Here is a 24832-nt window from a genome sequence, read left to right as displayed (position 1 = left end):
TATATTATCCCTAAGCTGTGCATATAGACAGAAATAAATCATAAGCTACAGTAAATCATTTGATTTCAAGTCATTTTCTTCTGAAGCGAGTGGTTGCTTTAAGTGCTAGTGGTTAACTTGATACTTCATATGGTTATGAATACGACTCATCATTCATCACACACTGTCAGCTGTTGTCAGCTTCTCGGTGACCAACAAGTAACTAAGAAAGACCACCATCATTCTAAAATTTGCAGAGTTTCTTTGAAAGATTGCCTTTGTTACTAGCAGGCACTAATGGTACTACAGCTACGTTTGCGCTTTTTTTTTATGTTGGTTTGTTGTTTCATCAAACCAATCCACACCATTAAGACTATGTTGACCACCCATAAAATATACTCACACGCAAAAGAAACTCAAGTTTCTTTTACCCGATGAAAAATTAAATTTGGTTTCCCAAAACAAAAATGCATTTCGTACTTTGTGGTGCATGGTGTGTTCTTAACATTTTCTGTTGCGTTTTGTAAGGTTGGTGTGAAAACCGAAAACCGAAAACGAATCGTTGCAATACACCAATGCATTGATGATGTGGACATGATTCACACTTTGCACGTGCAATTGAATATGCACGATTTATCGACACCTTCAGTGGGTATAAATTTCATTCAAGATCATAGGCATTTCACTTGCTGTTTAACTATGCCACGCTTAAACCAAATTGAGAGGAACCAAGCCATCGGACGTCTGCAAGCTGGAGAGTCTGTCCGAGACATTGCCCGTCACTTTAATGTCAACATCACCACCATTTACCGTCTCCAGCGTCGATACAACACCACACAGAGCACCGATGACCTTCCCCGAAGCGGACAGACTCTCCAGCTTGCAGACGTCCGATGGCTTGGTTCCTCTCAATTTGGTTTAAGCGTGGCATAGTTAAACAGCAAGTGAAATGCCTATGAGCTTGAATGAAATTTATACCCACTGAAGGTGTCGATAAATCGTGCATATTCAATTGCACGTGCAAAGTGTGAATCATGTCCACATCATCAATGCATTGGTGTATTGCGACGATTCGTTTTCTGTTTTCTGTTTTCACACCAACCTTACAAAAAGCAACAGAAAATGTTAAGAACACACCATGCACCACAAAGTACCAAATGCATTTTTGTTTTGGGAAACCAAATTTAATTTTTCATCGGGTAAAAGAAACTTGCATTTCTTTTGCATGTGAGTATACTTCTGGATAAATCCCTAAGAAGATAGTTTCCATTCTGGACTTCATCTAAATGACTGTTAATCAGATTCAAAAGAAATGATTGCTTTGTTAGTTTTTCTCACTGAGAACCAGATTACACACTTCATGTGACTTTTTGTCTGAGTGGCAATACATGAGTGCCTATACATGTCTATAGTCTTGATACAAACCACTCATGACTTTTCTATACACAGACACAATAAAAACTGAGGCTGGAAGTTCAATGCTACTGCTTTGACATTACTGATATTTTTCAGTTATACATGCAAGTTACGGAGTGATTACAATATGGTACCTTTTGTTATCTTTAGTTTGTGTGTATTATAACCCCAAATCTTGTTTTTCACTCAGATAAGTGCATTCTTATGGAGAAAAGCTTACAGTGCTTAGAAAATGTTTTGAGAATAACTGAGGCTCTTGACTTTTTCTCTAGACGCAAATCAAAATCCAAAAGGTAAAAATATTCCTTTAACTTGTGATTTGTCCATTGGTGATGCTCACACCATTACATGTGTTTCTTTTTTCACCAAGTGCGTCGATGGAGGCCTGTCTAATATGGGGAGGGAACAGGTTGCCCTTCATTATTGACTCATTGATGCAGTCTTGCTGACATTTTGCTGGACTGTGTCCTTCGTTGCTCTCCTCCTCTTCATCAGGACTAGCCATATTGCTGTTGACATCTGAATCCAGATCAGTGCATGTAACAGCAGGAATATCTGTGGAATATTCAATCTCTTCAACACATGGAGGCTCGTCATCTTCAAAACAACTACATGAGAGAAGAGAAGAAACAAGTTATGCTCACATTGTAACAAGTTTCTGTAGTTTTTACAGCAATATTACTGTAAAATGACCAAATATCTACTGAAGAACCAGTTTACAGTAAGTTGCTGTAGATCTGCACTACATCATGGTCAAAATTCACTGAGAAGCTAAATTTACAGTCAATAATTTCTTACTGTGAATCGCATTACAGAAATTCTGAGTAGAAATTTTCAGCAATACATTTTGTTCCCAACAAAGATATTTTCTTAATCATCAAGCAAAGGAGGAGGAGCTGCCATCTTATTATTCTCTGGAACTTATATAGTTGTCTGGCTGCCTGTTTTATTCCAAACAAAGCTATTTCCTGTACCGCACTCGTCAAAATTCGACTTTGTTTTGTCTGTGATTTCAGCAGGTAACTCCCTTCATTATTTTGTAATTTTAAGTTAAATTGAAATAATTTCATTAGGTAAAAATACGGTGTGTCAAATGGTAACCAACTGAGAGAGGAGAAAAGTAACACATTCTTCTTAGCTAGTGTCTTGAACTGTAGTAAACTACTTTTAAACCATGTGTATTAGAGCACCCAGGTGTGTGGGCGTGTGTGTGTGTGTGTGTGTGTGTGTGTGTGTGTGTGTGTGTGTGTGTGTGTGTGTGTGTGTGTGTGTGTGTGTGTGTGTGTGTGTGTGTGTGAGTGAGAGAGAGAGAGAGAGAGAGAAAACTCTGTTAGAACAGACAGGATGTGATATGCACACTGATCAACTTATGACTGAGAGAGACAGAAGGTGAGTGGCAAAAAGGCACAGGGAGAGAGGATGCTGAGTGGGTGGAGATGGAGTGAGGAAAAAAGAGAAACAGGAAAAGTTTGAAATGCTGCACATGTAGCAGGTAATCAAAAAATCACAAGATTTTAGCAAAAGACCTTCATCATCCACATTTTCTAAGTAACACGTAGTTTTTCTTACAAGCATGCAATTACGCTTGGACCATATAATGTATGACAAAAAAAAGAAGAAGAAACCAAAAAAGCGAAGGTAAATGGAGGACAGACTTGAGTAAACATGCTCACTAAGGCAAACATACACAGATATGGAAAAGTGGTAATGTGTCAGAATGGAGCAAAAAAATATAAGAAAAAGGACAGGATAGGAAGAATAAATAGATGAAAAGAAGACAGTGCAATCGAGTGAAAGTATAAAGAGACATTAATGTGCAATGATTTGTGAAACAAAGGTTTTGATAAATATGTTTAAAATATACTGCACAGTACAATACAAAGGGTTTTTGCACCAAAAGAAAACTGATATCATGAATATTTACTATTCATACAGTAACTTCAACCAAAAAAAGGTTAATAAATAAATAAATCAAATCATATGTTGTGTGATGACCCGTTTAAACAGAAATAGTTTACCAGGATATACCTGCACATAATTTTGCTGGGTCTGGGCTGTCTCTTCAGAATGACTCCAGCAGCAAGAATTTAGGACAATTCGATGCCTTTATGCTGGTATCTTCTTGTAAATAAAACTATGCACATCTAAAGTGCCAAAAAACCTTGCCACAGTTTATACACCGTCGCATACAGAGTATAGGTAAGCACCTACATTTAACGCAATCTGATGCAATTTTAGGTCACTTTAATTTTTTTTAAAGTCAATTAACAACATAAGCCATCTCGGCCTATTAAGTAAGCAAGTAAACCTTCATAAAACTAACATTTTTTTTAAAAAAAAACACACAGTTATAAAATGGATACAGAAGACAAACAAAGAACAAATTACAAAATGAAAAACAGCACATTGAGAAGCAAACCAAAACACACATGTATTCAGTACTCCACACACATGCAAAACAACACACAGACAGAATAAGAAGAAATTACAATGTGAAATGCAGCAAAGTGCACCAAAACATAAAACAGGGATGACAGCCTAAAAAATTACTTGCCTATGAGGATGTTTTATTTTTGGTGCTGCTTAAATCAGTTTAAACATTCAACAAATCTGACAGAGGGGGGAAGATCATTATAGCACACTGGAGTTAAAACAGCAAAGGTGTTGTTTTGCAGTTGTAGTAAGGGATAGATAATAACACTGACATTTTAGGATCAGAGTGGTTGAAAAGTGGTATGAGGAACAAGCAGGAATTTGGCAGCAAGGTGATGCTGCGCCTCATATATAATCAACAGGGTGTTGTAATTTATTTATTTTACTTATATTTAAATTTTACAGAGAGCCAGTTAATGGATGCAGTGACAGAAGTAATGTGGGAATGGCAGCTCGTTCTAGTCAACAGGCTGGCAGCTGCATTTTTAATCAACTGTAATGGATTGCGAACAACTGGACTAAGGCATCTGCAGAATGAATTACAATGATCTAGAGGTAAGAAAATAATGAATTTAATAGTTTGAAAAGACAAGATGCATGTGATTTTAGCAATATCTCAAAACTGAATAAAAAGAAATTGTTGTTGTCAAAAGTCATACGCTGATCAAATATGATGCAAAGATTCTTCACTGTCATGGTGCTATTAATTTTCTCCCAGATCCCTGTGTTTATTCTGTTTCGTCCTTTCTCTTTTATCTCTCATCTGTCTGTGTTTGTCCTCTCGCTCTGTTTGTGGGTGTGTCTGTGCCTGGGTATGATCATTAGTCGTCTATGACTCATCTGACCCATCTAAGATCCACTAAAACACCTGGTGCAAGACTTAAACCATTTATTCTCATTCCACTCCTGGTCCTGTGGTAGTGCTGTTGGCCAAATACTGCTTATAGTATTTGCATCATCCCTTAAGTTCTATGCACTTCAGGTCTAAGTCTCCTCTGGCCATCTTCTCATTAGTTTGCTTCTCTTGCTAAGCAACTGTGGGCAACTCAACCATGTATAATCACACAATCACCATTCCCATCTCCAAAACGGGGCAGTCAACCACTTAGCAAGCATCACGTCACAGCAACTGTCACCGTGCTTCAGATACCACGCACTTTGGGATTCTCTCACCAACCATTCACCAGCAACAGCCCCTCATCATTGCATCCCCTCATCTGGTTTCACCTTTCATCATAGACTGTTTTATCACCAACCAATCAAAATGTAAACTGTCTTGTGTTATGCATTTGAGTCCAGTAAACCTGTTTACCATAAGATCCACAGTAGGTTTGATATTTGAGTCAAATGGACATATATAATAATTAGCAGCAGTAGAAGAGTTATCAGGACCAATTCGAATTTCTGTTTTATCAGTCTTTAGGCAGTGAAAATGGTGGTGGTGGTCAAGAATTTTCTTTCTGTTTAAAAGACCTTGGAAATGATTAATTGTATTGCTTTATTGTGCTTCTTGAAATGAAAACATTTGAAGTGTTGAATGTTCTCCCTGTAAGTGCCATTATTGGTAATGTAATTTGTAGTCTCATGTACAAACTGTTACTAGTATTCCTGAACAGTTTGTGCCTGGATCAGGGCAATCCAGTCCATGGAAGTACCTGGTTCTTGATGGCATATTTTTCTGATTCAAACTATAAACTTTTTGATCAACCGGGCTCAGGAAAGTGTCTTCACATGGGAGTGTGAGCTCTTTCTTCTACCCTTATGATGGTATTTAGAATAAAATGTAATGTCAAAGGCATTGTTAGAATGGTGACTTACTTGTGAGACTTGTGGTCCAGAATGTTGTGGTCCAGGTCAATGTGGTTGATGAGTCTTCTGCTGTAAAGAAGCTTAGTGTCTTTGGTTACAGACAACAGACTGTGGCAGAACTTCACTCCCATTTCCTGCAGCTCTCTCGTTCCTATCTGCAGGCCCTGCACACACACACACACGCACGCACGCACGCACGCACGCACGCACGCACGCACGCACACACACACACACACACACACGCAAAGAACTGTAGTTATTTATAATTAGACAGGAATCTTCGGCACAGATGTAAAGGCATTCACTGACTTAGATTTTCTTCCTGTAACTAGAACAGTGTGAAAACCGTTATATTCATCAGTAAGATTTAATTTTGGACCAATGATACTTTTTAGTTAAAATTGTTAGGAAGCACTAAATAAATGTCCTATGCTATTCAAATGACACACAGACAACTAAATAAAACTTTCAGCATGTCTTAAAGACATACCAATAGTCTATAATAGACCTGCAGTTTCCTTCTGCTAAATTCAGACAAACCTGAAATCATTATGTTTGGCTGTAAATACCTCAGAAACACACTAACATCTAACACTATCTCTCATACAGCTACTCTGGATGGCACTAACTTGACCTCTCGTACTAGTGGGAGGAATCTGCAGTATATTACCTGAAGAATACAATGAACACAACGAAAAATGCAGCTGACTACATAATACTTTGTCCTATTTGACATGCTTAAGCTTAACTGTATTCCCAAGGTATGTAAGAGGCCATTTCATATCATAAGCAGCACTGCACATGCAAAGGCCTAGAGTGGTTTGTTATTTTTAGAGCTATTGTTGTTATTAAATTTGCCCAAACAAATGTACCTTTAGTTGTACCAGGCATTAAAATGAACAAGAAATCGAAGAAAACAAAGGTAGTCTAATAATGTTTTGCATGACTATATTGTGTTGGAGTAATGCTGAAAAACTACTCCATGCATTTGTAAGTTCTTGGCTGAACTGCAAGAACTGCAATTTCTTATTGTGATAATGATGTCCAAGTAACTCTTTAAAAAAGCTTTAGAAGATCCTACAGGCTTCAGCCAGAGTTCTAACTGGAACCAACAAGACAGTCCATATTTTTTCCTTTGTTTCCTGCAAAATCAGGCTGACGTGACTCTGAACCAACTCTTTGGTATATCAGTAAAACTGTATTGAACTGAAGTGAACTGATTTGAATTCAAATGAATTGAACTGACTGTAACTGAATTGAACTGAACAGAGGGATGAACAATGGTTCAGTGATCAGCACTGATGGCTTGCAGCTAGAATATCCCTGGTTTGCGTCCCAGCCAGGGCTCGGGAACTCCCTGTGCATTCATGGGTTTTCTCCAGGTATTCACAGTTCAAAAACAGGCTGAGGTTAATTGATAATTCTAAATTGTCTGTGTGTTTGTTTGTCTCTCTTTGTAGCCCTTTATCCAACTTAATCCAAGATTAATCCAATTCATTAAGTTGGATAAGTCATAGATTAAGTTGGATAAAATCACAAAATACAGTCCCCTTTAGGAATATATGAAATCATACAATAACATTAGACATGAAGCAAAAGAAATTAAACTTACTGTGAAGTCACAAAAACCTATATGAAAAGAGATGTGACATGAGTACATTACATCCATCCATCCATCACGTACACCACCAGGCAAAAGTTTGGACTTGCCCCTAATTTTCCCGTATTTTTGTCAAAACAGCCCAATGAAGAGCTAACTTTAGCAATTTGTTATTTCTAATTATTGCAAGAACATTCATGAGTATGCTATGAACAAAATTTAATCAAGTATGGCACTCAAGTAAGGATATTTCTAAGCATTTATTAATGAAAGCATTACTAGAAGGTTTAGGTAGCAACATTACCCTTTCTTTTGTTTGGTTAAAACACTTAAAATATCTTTACAAAGGGTTGCATGTCCCCTGTAATAACTATGCCGTCCTAATAGAATGTTTTTCACACCTTGATTCACAGTTCTTTACTCTGTCCACAAATATTTTGTGTTACCTTTTTGAGTTGATATTAAAGACGGATAATTTCTGGAAAGAAGAATGTCTTTAGCTAATTGGAAGATTTAGAAATCTGAAGTAGCACAAAAATGGCCAGAAAACTTCAGTTAAGCAAGAAAAAAGGATTGAAATTCAGGTTTTGTAAAAAAGAAGGCTATTCTACAAGACAAATTGCTCAGAAAGTTAAAGTCTCACAAAGTGGAGTTGCAAAAACATTAAAGAGATGTGAAGAAACAGGTCCACATGAAGACAGATTTCGTTGTGGTAGAAGCAGAGTCATGTCTAAAGCTGAAGATAAGTTCATCAGAGTCACCAGTCTTCGAAAAAGACAAAAGACAGCCCCAGAAATAAGAGCTCAGCTAAACTCAACCAGGAGCAATAATGTGTCAGTGGATACTGTGCGGCGTAGACTGTGGGAATCTGGTCTGAAAGGCAGGGTAGCTGCCAGGAAACCACTGCTAAGAAAGCAGAACATAAAGAAGAGACTTCAGTGGGCTAAAGAACATAGAAACTGGACTCTCCACTCGGTCGCTTGAGGGTTAAGCTTGTTTTATGCTTGCTACATCCCCGAGGTCCATGCAGCTCCGGGCAGACAAATTACATTATTTTAGCAGCCACACCCCCTCACACAGCCGTTTTCAAGTGGAAAATTTCCACTTCGCACAACTCCAAATTTTTCTAACTACACGGACGGAGACGTATGGAAAACTGGCAGAAGAACAGGAGCTCCTGGCAGCAGAAGTTCAGAAGTCCAAACATTTATACGATTCATCACACAGATCACTGTGGTAACCGGGTTATGAACAATTCATGTTGTGAAATTAAAACTAACTGTTGAAATGCAACTATTTGGTAAAATGTCATGGCAAACTTATTCTACTCTAGTATAGTACCGTCGTAGACGTGTGTTTATGATACACTGCCCATGCAGTTTGGCAGCAGACGCTGCACGGAGTACAAAGTCACAAATGGTCTCTGGCACAGCTAATTTCCGTACAGCTCGTTCGTAGCATAACCCAGCCTTTCGGGTGAAGGCAGGGGACACCCTGGACAGGTCACCAGTCTTTCACAGGGCTATACAGAGAGACAAACAATCACAATCAGATTTATACTTATGGATAATTATCAGTTAACCTCAGCCTGTGGATTTGGACTGTGGGAAGAAGCTAGAGAACAGTGAAAACCCACACTGCACAGGGAGAACATGCAAATTCCATGCAGAAAGATCCCAGGCTGGGACGCAAACCAGGGATCTCCAAGCTGTGAGGCGACATTGCTAACCACTGATACAGTGTGCAGCCTCCTAAGGAAACATAAAATACTCTAAAAGGCTCCTTTCAATGCACCGACATGGACATTTTTCTCATGTCTAATGGCAGGGGAACAGATAGACTGATACACAAAACAAGACAAAATACATGTGACAGACTGCTAAGTACATCAGCATCTGTGCGGACACTCATCTTCCAACCACAAGCCTTTGGTCACAAAAGGGATGAAAACACATGGGAAGAAGAGGGGCTTCGGGTGAGGTGATAGGGAGACAAGAAAGAGGGCCCAGATACAGATACTGTCATTAAATATGAGAGAGACAAAGAAGGCCTTCAGGAAGAAGATTGAGCAGAGGTTGCAGCAGAATGGCACCAGGTCAGTCTGATCAAGACAGCCAATGAGAGAAAACATTTCTTCTATAGATTTACAGCCTCATTTTGATCATATTGATCAGCAACCACCCAGCAACACTACCTCCAATCTGCAGAATGTCTCTGCTGAACAAATGATGATGTAAGTAAATTCCACTGATCAAAGGATGCTGGTTCTGATAACACCAGCCAGGAGGTGCTGAAAATCTCAAAACCTGTCCAAGTTCCTTCAGTGAATACAGGCCAATAGCAATGACCTCACACATTGTGAGACTTGTCTTGGATTTACTGCAGGAATTGGTCAAACCTTCTTTCAATGCCTTTCAGTTTATTTTAAGTCAAAATAGACAAAGCCTCATTTACCTACTCCACCACTCTCTGCCTTTTTGGGAGATATATTCCTAAGAACCAGTTTAACTTTTCTTGAAGCACCTGTCAGTTTAAACTCAGTTAGTTGTGTAACCCAAATGATATCATTCAGTGTAAGATGTCAGGAAAAGTGTTTTTGAATGATATTGGATCACGTATTGATGTCCTTAATTGTACATTTTAACATGAGACCACACTGCCACCTAGTGACCAGGGAAAGTTATGTCTACAATACCAAGACTTTTCTTAGTGTCTATGTAAGATTTTATTTGAATACACTGTTCAAATATGTGTGTGGTTTAACTTCTTTCTTCTTCTTTACATCTCAGAAGTGGGGGAGACCATCTAGACAATTAATTAGTCATGTGTATCAGCTTAGGGGACTTTTCGTGATTTTTTTAAGATATGAATTTGTTAAACGCCATACTAATTATGTGTATGCTGATTATACACTGTAACATACAAAGTCATGTACATAATATATGTTGAGAGGCTATAATGATAACTGACTCTGTGTGCAAAATATGTATATACATGCCTGGAGTTAAAATAGTGTCTTATTCTCCCTTATGGTGGATAAAGAATTGGCCTTCCCATCCAAAATGGCGAATAGGAGCGTGGGAGAGTATGAACCAATTTAGTAACCACTGATAAGGGACACTATAAGAAGTAAAGTGAGTGTGCCTGCAAGAAGGCATTGACAGTTAGTCAACATGATTCTTGGCATTCTGTATGCCCTGGACTTTGACAAGGTTGTTTCATAAAGATTCAAGAGTGAGAGCACGAATCAGACAGGATCAAATAGCTACAAAATAACCACCCATATCACTCGTTCAGTGCAGACAAACTGTAGGCCAGAGCAAAAAGAACTACCTTTAGTTACCAGCGGACCTCATACTGTGTCTTTGGGCCCGTTTCAGACAATCACAGATGTATGCACACACCTTGTATATTCCCTGGTCACAGCCATTGTAGGTATTCTCCATGGTATAACTTCTCAGAACACCCATTTCCCTCCAGACAACGACCCTGGCGGTGGCAGAACGAGACTTCTCCACCTGACAAGGTAAAAATGAATTCAATCTTGAGTGCAACATGGTGGCAGCTCTAATATATTTGGTTTCATTATTCCAATCGTTTTTTGTCACTCTACTGTAAAGAAATGCAGGCAAACTAATTTGGCTTCATTTTAAACACCATATACAACTTGATGCTAGATATTACCATGAGAATGATGATGATGACTAAGGTGATGGTGGTAGTGATAATGAGATAATGGGTGTGTATGTGAGCGAGTGTATAATAACCAATGTTGCAAGTCTTCATTTGTGTGTGGGTCCGGATGTCCTTAACACAACACACCCAAAATGCATGCAGCAAAAAAATGCATGGTAATAATTAGAGAGAAGATAATGATAAATACAGGACAGATAATACATGTACATGTTGATGTGCAGTATAGAGAAGGAGGAGAATGACAGTCCATGTAACAAACATTTGGGTGATAACTAAGCTACAGATTGTGTGTAATAGTTTGGAATCTGAAAAGCATTGTTATCATTAATTGAACTGTTGTAACTATTACCAAATAGTTGCAGCTGTTGAAAGAAAAGGCTGGCGCGATACGATCCAATGTCTTTGGAATGGTCTAGAGAAAGACAGAGATTGGCAGAAAGAAAGACTTTGACAGTCCACTGCAGAAGCAATGGCAAACAGTGATTTCTGTGATATCAGAACCTAAATTGGAATATTGCAAGATCACCACTAGGACATAAAAAGATGACCAGGCAGCATTTTAAACTTAGCCCTCTATGGCCAACTTGACTCTGCATGTAGTGTGCATTTTACCCTATAACCAGGATCCTCTTTCAGTCCTACAGTGTCAGTGGCAGAGCCAGACTGCCAGAGAGTTTCCTTAATGCTGCACCCATACAGAAACACATTCTTCTTTCTAGAATGGCCATGGTAGTCACAGAAAACCTGAAACAGAGACAGAGTTACAGTACACAACATAAATGAGTACAATGTGCAATATCATGTAAACGTCAAATGACTCAAGATTATACCCCCTTAAAATAATGCATTATTTCTAACTTGAATAGTACAGTATTTTCTCTCATGTAAAATTAGAATCTAACAGTTAAGACTTGTAATATGACAAAGGAAAGAAGGAGGAGGGGCTTTTCTGTAATAGCTGCAGTAAAATCTTAATGTATAGGCAACAAAGTCTTAAAATGTTATAAAAATTTGTCAGTGAATTTATGGGCTTTTATTTAGACTGCTTCTCTACTGTAAATCTCTCAGGGCTCACATCAATAGTGAATTTTTCCAAACGAGCAGCATGTTTATTAGACCCCATCCCAACCTGACTGTTGAAGAATGTCTTTCCTTTAATTAACACTCCAGTACTAAACATGGTCTCCTTATTAGCAGGCTACATATTCCAGACTTTTAAGATTGTTGTAATCAAAGAGATACACAAAAAGCCAACTCTGGAAACACAGGCATTTTCCAGGGATTTTAGAAAATCATAGACCTATAGTCTACCTCCCTTTTATTTTTAAACTTCTTAAAAAAAGTCGATGCAAGCCAATTATGTGACTATCTGCACAGAAATGGTTTGTTTGAAGATTCTCAGTCAGAATTTAAAATACAACAGCACTGGTGAGAGTCATCAATGCAGAGGAGTACAAGGCTACAACTCTAACTTAGTGTTGTAGCACTTCTGCCTCAACCAAACTGGGCAAGAAAAAAATCACCAATGCTCAACCAATAAATGGTAAAATATAAAAGGCATTCAATTAATAAAATGAGGTGAATGTATTTGTGATGAAAACAAAAGTTTGTTCCTCTCTGGAATGGAAGTATGTAAATGCATGCTTTTATCATCACATATATTCTGATTCATCCTTTTAGATTCCCAGCAGAACACAGCATTTCAACTGGATACATCAAATGAAAGCAAAGTTAAAGAGCATGTTGTGTTCACATTGCTAAATAGAATATGTTTCATCCTGTTCTACATTTTTTACATTAGCAGAGCTATTCTTCTATTGTTAAGAGATTTTCTTTTGTTTCCTTTTATGACGGCTTGGAAGGTAAGGAGCAAATGGACAGGTGAAGAAGTGAAGAGCAAAGTGAAGAAAGCTGTTGAGTGGTGTATGTTGCATTTCATAACGAGCTGCAAAGTACCAGGTGAAAAGGACTGCAAGTCTTGTCTACAGTCAGAACCAGTAGCTCTGAAACAGAGATTGGGTTGTTGTCAAATTCTACACTCACAACAGAATCATGACATTAAAAACGAAGATGAATACATAGAACTTTAAAATGCAAACTGTAGTGCAGGCATATGATGCAATATCTGCTGAAGTCAATTTATTTTCAGCCTATGCCTTTTGTAAATGATTGTGGGAGGCAAGTGACAGGATTTCCGTATTGTCTGTGTTCTATGCTTGGTATAATTTACGGTACATATTTTAAATGAAAAAGTTCGGAAAGGCGGAAAGTGTTCTATGTTTTTATTCACGTGAACATTTACTAAAAAAATCATCAATGCAACAGAATAATACACACAAAAAAAGTTCACTGACCTTATTTTTGAGCCATGTTTCAACACAGCTCACATTTACTGTGTTGTGCTACCATGTGAATATCTGACATTCCTGTCAGAGGTAACTTGACTGGTGAGCATGACTATTGGACACCCATGCCTGTTATATAGATATTTGAGCTAAGCTGAAAATGTAGACCCCATGCTTACCTTGTCTTTATAAGTCACATATACTTGAACATTTTGTGTATCCATGATTTTCATAATTCACCTAAACATGAAACATCAGTGTGTGATGTTATGGTACTCATAAGTCACATGAACCTGATCATGTCCTCATATGTAGCATTAAAATCAGGTTTGACCAAAATGTAATCTGAGCTAAAATACCAGCACTTTGATTCCAAGGCTGTCTGTCTGTCTGTCTGTCTGTCACTCACTCACTCACTCACTCACAAGCATAAAAGATCTCACCAGTGGAGTCCGTCCTATGCTGTTGAGGTAGTAGAGGAAGCCTTTGGTGTGGTAGATCGTTGGACTCAGGACAGGGTCTGGTTTACACCACTGACGATTCAAATCCTCACTGTTCACATCACAGCGATTCCTGAGATGGCACACAGCAAAAACTGAATATTTGTAATAACTAAGCATGATTGTTATGGTGCTAGTTGTAAAATACATTCCATTAAAGAGTAAGGAATCATCCAAATTAATGAAAAATACCATAACATAAACTGTAGACATGCTCCAATCTTTTCCAGTTTTTTTGTTTGTGGTTTGGGATTTAACTATAGATGCTGTAACACAATAAACATTTCAGTTAACTCTATGTTTAGAGTGACAGCAAAATAAGTTAAAAATAACAATTTACAGGATACAACAGAAGTGACAACATCTGGTGCAATGTCACCTAAATGTCAAAAGATTCAAACGTGTATCACCTTTGAATAATAACATTACCACTGGTTGAACAGTAGAGCATATGTTCATATGCAAAATTATACAACTGTACATCTATTGAAAAGTTCTGATCTTCACTCGCTCTGTTCACAAGATAACTTGTTGCTTTCTGTTCCATATGTTTGTATTTTGATTATGTTTTAACTGTGTAAATTTAAAACTGTTTTGCATTTGTTGCTGCCTATATTGGCCAGGATTCCCTTGAAAAAGAGGCTCCTAATCTCAATGGGATTTCTCCTGGTTAAATAAAGGTTAAATATTTTTTTAAAAGAAGAAGCCATCTCTGCTGCCAGCATTCTATGGTGAGATACATGTAAAAACATCATTTCATTATGGGACTTTTTTTCTTTGATATAAAGGCCAATACAAATAATCTGACAGTGTCATATAAAATAATGGAAAATCTAACCCTAAAAATATCATGGAGGAATAAAGGTAAAAAATAAAAAATAAAAAAATCTTTAGTTTCACTTGCAGCTTGCCATTTTCCACATATAAACTTTGTTGTGACATTTTAAGATTGAAGAAATGTTAAAACTAGGTAAACAGGATGTGTAAATCAGATTTTAGAACAAAGAATGATAAAACTGGAAAACCTGTGTCAGCTGAATTTATGCATACACTAAATAATCCTGTGGAAACTACAATGCAATGGAAGCCCGTTTAAACCATATAAGGCATTAAGACCAGAAGTGCGTGACATCTCTTCATCTGCACTCATGAGTTGAAACAAGGTCACGGTGAGCTAAGGAGAAATAACGCTCACTGAGCACAAAGGTGGTTTAACTTTTGACACGATAACATCATATGCATCCTGATTGGGTCTTAAGATGATGGGTTGTGGCTTTCCAGAACTAAAGAAGAGCGTTTAGAAGTTTGCATAGATATATAAGACGATGTAACGCTTTGTGTAGTTAGTTAAATTCCTGAGATTTTGCTCATGTTTGTTCTTACAGCCTCTGTATTGAATAAACATTATTTACATCAGTCTCTGAAGACGACTTGAATACTCATTCTTGAGAACTTTTTGAAGACTCCAACTTTTGATCCAGAATTGATTTTTGACTACATGTTTGACAAAGCTGCCTGAACATAACTGGTCCTGAGCAAGCAGACGGAGTCATAACAATGTCAGACTACTTGTAGTCAGTTCAATCAGTCTTAATCTAATTTGATAATCTCCTACCTGTTTGTTATTCAGATTCAGAAAACTTTGTTTGTCCCCAGGGTGCAATTAAAAAGGCATGTAGAGCAGGCAGTGCAACAATGACATATATTGACATATATATATATATATATATATATATATATATATATACAAACAAATCTAGAGCAAGTAATGCAAGAATAAAAACAAAAATAAAGAAAAGAAAAAGACAAAAAACACAACTTAGTAACATACAAGTGCAAATATGTCATACTAGTGCAAATACAAATGAACAGTAGGTGTAATATGGCAATGATGTAGATACAAGAATATATCAAGGTAGATATAAATTGCAGAATGGAAAATAGCATAGTTCATAGAAGGTCCAAGTTGAAGTCTATGTGTGATGGAGGGGGTGGGTTGTGGGGTGTTATGGTTTATGAGTTGATTTGTAGCAGCGCCCTAGGTACAAAGGTCGTCCTTTCTCCTCTGTGTCCTACATGCAGGGCAGCGAAGCCGCCAACCAGAAGGAAGCCACTCAAATGCTGAGGAGAGAGCATGCGAGGGGTCACAGATGATCCGGTTTGCCAGTCTACATGTTAAATGTTTGTATACTGCAGACAGAGTTCTGAAAGGAAGTCCTATAATTTTTCAGCAGATAGTGATAGTCCTATGCAGGCAGTTTCTGTTCTGGAGGCTGATAGAGTAGAACCAGCAGGTGACGGAGAAGGTGATAGTGCTCTCTATGAAGGAGTAATAGAATGTCTGGAGAATGTTCCTACTTACTCCAAAAGAGTTGAGCTCTCTTACGAGATACTGCCTCTTGTGACATTTTCTGATAATCTCCTCTGTGTTAGAGGAGAATTTAATCTGGCTGTCAAAGATGGTGCCAAGATATTTTTACTCCTTTACAAGCTCAACCGGCATTCCATGGTTGGTGGTTGGTGACAGCTGTAGCCAGCGCCATCTGCTTGTTGGAAAAGGTCACCACCATGTCCTTGGTTTTTTTAACATTCAGCTCCAGACAAGAGTTGTCACACCAGTCCACAAACTCCTGGAGTACTGAGCTGTGGGACTGACAAGACCCTGACAGCAGAGATAGGAAGACTGTGTCATCTGCATATTTGACCAGGTGGGAATTGGGCTGTGTGGATCTGCAGTCATCCGTGTAGAGGATGAAGAGTAGCGGAGAGAGGACACAGTTCTGAGGAGAACCAGTGGAGGTGTGTTATAGATCAGAGAAGGTGTTGCTGACCCGCACTCTCTGTGATCTGTGGCTTAAAAAGTCCAGTAACCGCAGGATGAGCTGATCATCAAGGGGGAAGAGGGAGGAGAGTTTGTGAGCCAGGATGTGAGGTTGGCGGGTGTTAAATGTCGAGGAGAAGTCGGCAAACAGGAGTCTTGCTGTTATTACTTAATCTGTCTTTGCTGTACTAACATATTAATAGCATCTAATCTAACTCAAATGTCTTGCATCCAACGCTGTTCATGCCCACTACTTACGTTCCATTGATGACTCCATCCGGGTTGAGCATGGGAATAATCTTGAAGACAAAGGCCTCCCTCAGACTCTGGGCCACTAGGTCATTGCTACACAGAAACTCCAGAGTGCCCTTCATCACCCAGCTAGCATTGGACTCACCAGGATGCACACGGCCTGTCAGCACAATACAGGGACGATTACCTGCAGAGAGACAGAAATTATTAAAACAGAATTCATTTTGCCTGTTGACATATGGAATGTTTAGAACTGGAGTTCATAGAGTTTGACAATTTGTGAATCAACACAGAAGATGAGTTTAACACTTCAGTGGCACTTTACCACTCACTAGTCACTACAACAACTCCTGACCATATTAAAACTGTGCTTATGTGTGTCCTCTTCACCCACCATAACAATCTGTCTAGCTCTGTCAGTGATAGTGACAGCTGGGCAATTATGTCATCTACAGAGGCCATTAGTAAAAACTGTAATGTTGCTAAGGGACATAATTGCATTTCGGAGTGTCACTGATTTCAATACGCATAGTATTCAGAGAGCAATTTAGCAGATGGTAGTATGTGATCAGTCAGGGTTGTCTGACCTCAGTAACGGTTTGTTGCTAAACAGATACTTAGAATGATTATGTTGTGACTGAATGCGTAATATGTGGATAGACAATGGTCTGTCCTAGTTCATTCATTATAACTGAAAATAAGGTTGTATTGTGCAGTACAGTATTTGTATGCAACGGTTTAAACTAATTTGACATTGATGGAGAATTTACTAGTACAGTACATAAAAAAAATTATTTAAGTTCACCTGTACCTGTACTTTTTTCTTTATTTTAAGAAGATGACAGCACCCTGCTTGGCTGCAGCTGCATGAGTTCACGACAACATTAGATCGTTTTTGGATACAAACACCTACTGCTTTGAGAGACTGGTAAAGGATCGTCTCCACACTGCCTGGTGAACTGGACCCACACCAGTTTGCATCCAATGTATTTGGATCCAATATTACAAGTGCAACAGTGTCCAGTTTCCATACCAGACGCTCTTTGTAGCACAGCATTATCTCTAGAGTACTGTTTTCACTGTTAGTGTCTCTTTGTCTGCACTCATGAGTTGAAACCAAGGCCATGCTGAGCTATGCAGAAATATGAAGCCAGGAAAAACCCAGTCATAATTGCAGGAGGAGAGAAGATGATTTCTGAGAAAGGGAGGTGGTTAAACTTTTTACACCACCCACATGAATAAATTCAAACATAATGATGATAGAAATATCCTGATTGGGTTTAAAGACAAAGAGTTATTGCTTTCCAAAATGGAAGAGGAGTGTTGAGAAGAAGGTTGCATAAGTATATAAGACAATTTAAAGCTTTGTGTATTCAGTTAAAATCTCAAGATTTTGCTCATGTTTGTTCAGACCTGTATTAAATAAACATTATTCTCATCAGACTGAAGACTGCTTAAAGACTCTTTCTTGAAAACATTTCTGAAGATTCCAACTTTTGAGAGAGAAGTGATTTTTTGGCTACATGTTTGGGAAAGCTGCCCGATCATCACTAGCTTTTAGCTGGCAGACGGAGTCGCAACAATTAGCACATACCAAATCGGTGGAGAACCTACCGGAGCATCAGAATCATCAGTTTATCAAACTGTATCACAAGACCCATTGTTGAAGAAACAAATACAGCTTTGGAGAAGCAGCATCACAAACATGAATGTACCAGAACCCCAATCTTCTCTTTGTTTATTTGCCAAGGTTCGTGACTTAAGGGTCAATTCATACTTTCCATATCTGCATGTCTGCAAAGGTCCACAAGAGCACAGATGATGTAAATTTTATCATCCATCTGTGTCCACTAAGGACTCAGCAAACACCTGGACAGAACATCCATATGCAGCCCAAATTTATGTGTTTGCAGCCTGTCTGCACTGCAAATATGGCCACTGCACATGCAACAGGAGGACAAATGCTTGAGTGGAGATTGTGTGAGGAGATTCTTCTTCATCCACACTCTTATAATTTTTTGTTTTAAAAAAAAGCTGTGATTGAAGTAATTGCTCTCCAACTTTGGGGGTGGTTTGATCTGTAACTTTGATCTTTGCTCTTCCATAGCCCAAACACTGTAGGAAGTCCTAACTGTGTCCACGCACTGTGCTTGACACACCTTATGCATAATTACTGACATAGTGCCACAGCAAAGTCACAGCCATGCAAAGTGTGTTTTCCTGGATTCAATGTGAGAGACAATGCTCGTTCAGCAGACTGATGGGTACCAATTTTAGAAAGAATAGAACTCCCTGCTTTCTGCATCAATCAGGCAGAAATCAGAAATTGGCCTTAAAGCTGCAAATGTTACAAATCCAACTGAAGAAATATATTCATCCTTGTTTACTGGACAGAAATTTCATCCATCCATTCCCTACACCGCTTTATCCTCACTAGGGTCGCAGGGGGTGCTGGAGCCTATCCCAGCTGACTCGGGCGAAGGCAGGGGACACCCTGGACAGGTCGCCAGTCTGTCACAGGGCTACATACATAGACAAACAATCACACTCACATTCACACCTACAGGCAATTTAGAGTAGTCAATTAACCTCAGCATATTTTTGAACTGTGGGAGGAAGCCGGAGTGCCCGGAGGAAACCCACGCATGCTCAGCGAGAACATGCAAACTCCATGCAGAAAGATCCGAGGCCCACCCCGGGATTTGAACCGGGGATCTTCTTGCTGCAAGGCAAAACTGCTAACCACTACACTGCTGAGCAGCCCTGGACAGAAATTTGCTTATGTTAAAATAAGTTCAACATAATGTCGCATCTATTGTAAACTTGACCATTCACTCTTCAAAAAAACTTGAAAATACCAGATCATGGATCTGTATGAGGATAGCTCTGAAAGGGCTTCCCAGAAATAAACAAGCACATTTTCTCACATGCATTCATTCACTGTGACATGAAAACTGATTGTACAGAGGAAAAAGAAAGTTTGAATATTTCATATTAAAATTCAGCGTTGTAAAATCAAGCAGTTATTCCTTAATTACTGACTGTGTTGAAGCATTTGCAGAAAAATGAGAAGACAAAAGATAAAATTGCTAAGTGTAGATGCATGGTGTGTAATAGTCGGGTACAATATTAAGCTGAGGGGAATATGCTATGATGAATCTCGTGTTTTTCTCCCAAATAAATAATTTCCTCATGACTCCTGAGGCTAATTTTTAATTATGACTGAAAAATAAGTAAAACTATGAATATCTGTCAGAATAGACAGTCTGATGTCTCCTTTTATTTGGCTCATACACACACCTGTACACTGCACATACACATGCCATCAACTTGCTATCAAACATATGCCTCCCCTATGTGTATTTATGATCAGCACCACTCCGACCGAACACTACTCACGCAGCTGATGCAGATCTTTCCAGCCCTTGCTGGCAGGACAGGCAGTGATGGTGACCAGTGGACAGGAGTTTCCAGCCAAAGTGCCACAAAGAATCTGCTGCTGGAAAAAAACCTTGGCAGGATCCACAGATTTCTGCAGCACCTTCAGATGAGTCTGATAAACACAATACATACACAAGTGCACTGATTAAGTTTGCTAGTTTGCAGTGCCAGATAATAGGAAATATGGTATACATATTACAGTAAACTCCCGACTATTTTTATATGTACTCAGTGTTGGGCAGTAGCAGTGGAGGGCAGAGAATCTTTAATTTATCTGGTCCCATGCAGGGGGACTTTGATACCTGGAGGTTACTTGACGATGTTGTTGTTGTTTATCCTTTCAAGCTAAATTACAGGAAATAATGAAAATATTATATTGGCTGCAGGAAATAAGCATCATAATCATTATCCCATATCTACCACTCTAATTTTCTGATTACATTTGCATACCAGCATGTGTGCCTAAAATTAAGCAAGACAAGATATAAAAATATTATTTAAACAACTGGGGCCTGTTTCACGAAGCAGGTTTCGTGAAAACTCTGAATTTGTTAACCCTGAAATGAGGAAACTCAGAGTTTTCAGTTTCATGAAGTGAGGTAACTCTAACCAGGGAATGCGGGGTAACTCTAGCCTGTTTCACAAAGAGAGGTAACTTAAACTCTCGGTCAGTTACCGCAGTAACAGACTCTATGACTAAAACCTGGTTTATGTCGGAAAACCTCGAGTTTCTCTCTGTCTCCGCCCACTTTCAGCTACACACGCTGTTTCATGTCCTCATTCATTCAGTCAGTAAGCGAGCGAGTTTTGGCGTAGAACAGCTTTTATTAACGATCCAGTGGACAAAGGAGCAGCATTACTGCACAGATAATTAAATATTCGTTGTTAAATTGTTATCAGACCGAGCATAAATGTTCTCGCTTTTCCGGACAATTATCTGTTTGAGCAGTACCGTTTCGTAATCGTTTCAAGTCCATAATCTACATAAACAACCTAATTTGTCCTTACATTTACATTACCAACCAATCATGCTCTCACATCCAGCAGATATTGTGTGTTGCGCTGCGGTTCTTTGCAAATAAAAGTTTTTATTATAATAATAATGTCGGAGATGCAGAGCACTTCAGTCAGACAACTGTATGGAGGACGGTCAGAAAAGTGTTGCTGGCCCTGAAACAGCTTTTACTCATCATTGTGGTTTTCCTGGACATAAACCTGTCAGAACATCAAGAGGAGTTCCACGGGATTGCAGGTGAATGATGTAGAGATCTGTTAAATTCATTTTAAATCATATTCTGTTAATGACATTGTGCTGCAACCTCAGACTGGGATTAGTCATTTGAATTTCTTTTAGGATTTCCCAGTGTGATTGGCTACATAGATGCACACACATCCCCATCACAGCTCCCTCACATCTTGAATAGGAAGTCCATTCACAGCATAAATGTGCAGGTAGGCTACAGGTAGACTGACTACTGTTTCTAAATGTTAAAGACTGCATCATAGTTCAACATCTGTCATTCTCTGCACTGTCCAGATCATATGTGATGCTGCATACATCATTTCTAATGTGGAGGTCACGCGGTCTGGGTCTGTTCATGACTCCAGGATTTATGGAGAGTCTAACCTGAGCAACAGACTGCAGCATGGTCAGCAGCCTAAAGATTTTCACAATATAATTCACTTGTCTCCCTCCTTTAATATACTCTGATGTATCCACTATACATTACAGGAGAGTTTGATGGCCTTCTGCTGGGTGACAGGGGTTACCATGCCAACCCGGGCTGATGACCTCATACCCTGACCCTGAACCAGGCCCCCAACAGAACTTCAACCGGGCTCAGTGCAGGACCAGACCCCGGGTGGAGATGACCATAGGCCTGCTGAAAGCCCATTTCCAGTGCCTACATCTCCTCAGGGTGACCCCTGAGGGCCTGTGATATTACTGTGGCATGTGTTGTTCTTCATAATATTACCACTATTAGAGGAGAGCAACACCCTGCCCTGCAAACTGAAGACCCAGATGATGACCCCATCCACCTGCAGCTACAGTGCCTTGTGAAAGTATTCGGCCCCCTTGAACTTTTCAACCTTTCGCCACATTTCAGGCTTCAAACATAAAGATATAAAATTGTAATTTTTTGTCAAGAATCAACAACAAGTGGGACACAATCGTGAATTGGAACGAAATTTATTGGATATTTTAAACTTTTTAACAAATAAAAACCTGAAAAATGGGGTGTGCAATATAATTCGGCCCCCTTGCATTAATACTTTGTAGCGCCACCTTTTGCTGCAATTACAGCTGCAAGTCGCTTGGGGTATGTCTCTATCAGTTTTGCACATCGAGAGACTGAAATTCTTGCCCATTCTTCCTTGCAAAACAGCTGGAGCTCAGTGAAGTTGGATGGAGAGCGTTTGTGAACAGCAGTCTTCAGCTCTGCCCACAGATTCTCCATTGGATTCAGGTCTGGACTTTGACTTGGCCATTCTAACACCTGGATACGTTTATTTGTGAACCATTCCATTGTAGATTTGGCTTTATGTTTTGGATCATTGTCCTGCTGGAAGATAAATCTCCGTCCCAGTCTCAGGTCTTTTGCAGACTCCAACAGGTTTTCTTCCAGAATGGTCCTGTATTTGGCTCCATTCATCTTCCCATCAGTTTTAACCATCGTCCCTGTCCCTGCTGAAGAAAAGCAGGCCCAAACCATGAGGCTGCCACCACCATGTTTGACAGTGGGGATGGTGTGTTCAGGGTGATGAGCTGTGTTGCTTTTACGCCAAACATATCGTTTTGCGTTGTGGCCAAAAAGTTCGATTTTGGTTTCATCTGACCAGAGCACCTTCTTCCACATGTTTGGTGTGTCTCCCAGGTGGCTTGTGGCAAACTTCAAATGAGACTTTTTATGGATATCTTTGAGAAATGGCTTTCTTCTTGCCACTCTTCCATAAAGGCCAGATTTGTGCAGTGTACGACTGATTGTTGTCCTATGGACAGACTCTCCCACCTCAGCTGTAGATCTCTGCAGTTCATCCAGAGTGATCATGGGCCTCTTGGCTGCATCTCTGATCAGTCTTCTCCTTGTTCCAGGTGAAAGTTTAGAGGGACGGCCGGGTCTTGGTAGATTTGCAGTGGTCTGATACTCCTTCCATTTCAATATGATTGCTTGCACAGTGCTCCTTGAGATGTTTAAAGCTTGGGAAATCTTTTTGTATCCAAATCCGGCTTTAAACTTCTCCACAACAGTATCTCGGACCTGCCTGGTGTGTTCCTTGGTCTTCATGATGCTCTCTGCACTTTAAACAGAACCCTGAGACTATCACAGAGCAGGTGCATTTATACGGAGACTTGATTACACACAGGTGGATTCTATTTATCATCATCAGTCATTTAGGACAACTTTGGATCATTCAGAGATCCTCACTGAACTTCTGAAGTGAGTTTGCTGCACTGAAAGTAAAGGGGCCGAATAATATTGCACACTCCACTTTTCAGTTTTTTATTTGTTAAAAAAGTATAAAATATCCAATAAATTTCATTCCACTTCACGATTGTGTCCCAATTGTTGCTGATTCTTGACAAAAAATTAAAATCTTATATCTTTATGTTTGAAGCCTGAAATGTGGCGAAAGGTTGAAAAGTTCAAGGGGGCCGAATACTTTCACAAGGCACTGTAATATTCTACCATTCAGACAGTTGTTCCCTGTAATATTATTATGATTACAAAGGACTACATTTAAACTTACGCATTGACCCAGGCAGCAGTGTTCTCCACGCCATCTCCCTCTCTTTTGCAGCTGCAGCGGTGTTGCACTTCTTTCTTAAAACGTGTTCAAACTCGCCATATGAGCGCATTAAAAATTTCCAGTTCAAAAACGCAGCCTTTCGCTTCCCCGTTGCCATGGTGACTCGTCGAATCGGGGCTCCATTGATGCTGTCTTTTCAGAATTGCGGTGTACGCGCTTAACTCCGAGTGAAACTACTCCGAGTTGATTAAACCAACTCAAATCAGCCGTTGTGAAACCGAAAACTCAGAGTTTTCTATCTCAGAGTAGTTCAACTCAGAGTTGAGGATTAAACTCAGAGTTTCTTGAACCTGCTTCGTGAAACAGGCCCCAGGACATCAACTTTAAAAAACTAAATAAAATAAAAAGCATCTATGTAGGAACATCATTTCAATGGACTATGGCATGCAGAACAAGACCATTGTCTCGAATTGGTTAACTGTTATTGACTATCAGATATCTAGTCTGTCATCAAACTGCTTATCAGGTTTTCTGATATTATGAAGTTGACTCAGTGTTTACCACATAGCTCATCATAACTTAGCTAGATCATCATAGCAACCTATGTTGCGAGGTTAATGTGCTCCCGAACAAGTCAAGTTTATGTGTATCACATAGTCAGCAAATTACTGGAAATGTGGTCAGTGGACTGCTTATAAATCCAGTTTACATCTGGTAAGTCAGACTCTCTTGGGGAAGTGCTGCTCCTTGTTCAGCATCCATGTCCATGGAGACCACCTTGTTCAGTGTC

At 39.3% G+C, this 24832-nt stretch overlaps 1 protein-coding gene across 1 annotated transcript in view; it reads right to left on the bottom strand.

Annotated features, from left to right (window-relative positions):
* Positions 1-1183: 1183 nt before the first annotated feature.
* LOC110963456 (cytosolic carboxypeptidase 4) overlaps positions 1184-24832 on the bottom strand; it is a 120308-nt gene continuing 96659 nt past the window's right edge. Inside the window, 8 exon segments of the mRNA XM_051952157.1 lie at positions 1184-2003; positions 5647-5801; positions 10642-10755; positions 11283-11345; positions 11546-11677; positions 13722-13851; positions 16858-17038; positions 20251-20404. Coding sequence (XP_051808117.1) covers positions 1703-2003; positions 5647-5801; positions 10642-10755; positions 11283-11345; positions 11546-11677; positions 13722-13851; positions 16858-17038; positions 20251-20404 — 1230 coding nt within the window. The 3' untranslated portion in view covers positions 1184-1702.

Source organism: Acanthochromis polyacanthus, chromosome 8, assembly GCF_021347895.1.
Source record: "Acanthochromis polyacanthus isolate Apoly-LR-REF ecotype Palm Island chromosome 8, KAUST_Apoly_ChrSc, whole genome shotgun sequence".
NCBI lineage: Eukaryota > Metazoa > Chordata > Actinopteri > Pomacentridae > Acanthochromis > Acanthochromis polyacanthus.
This window is presented reverse-complemented; position numbering and strand designations above follow the sequence as displayed.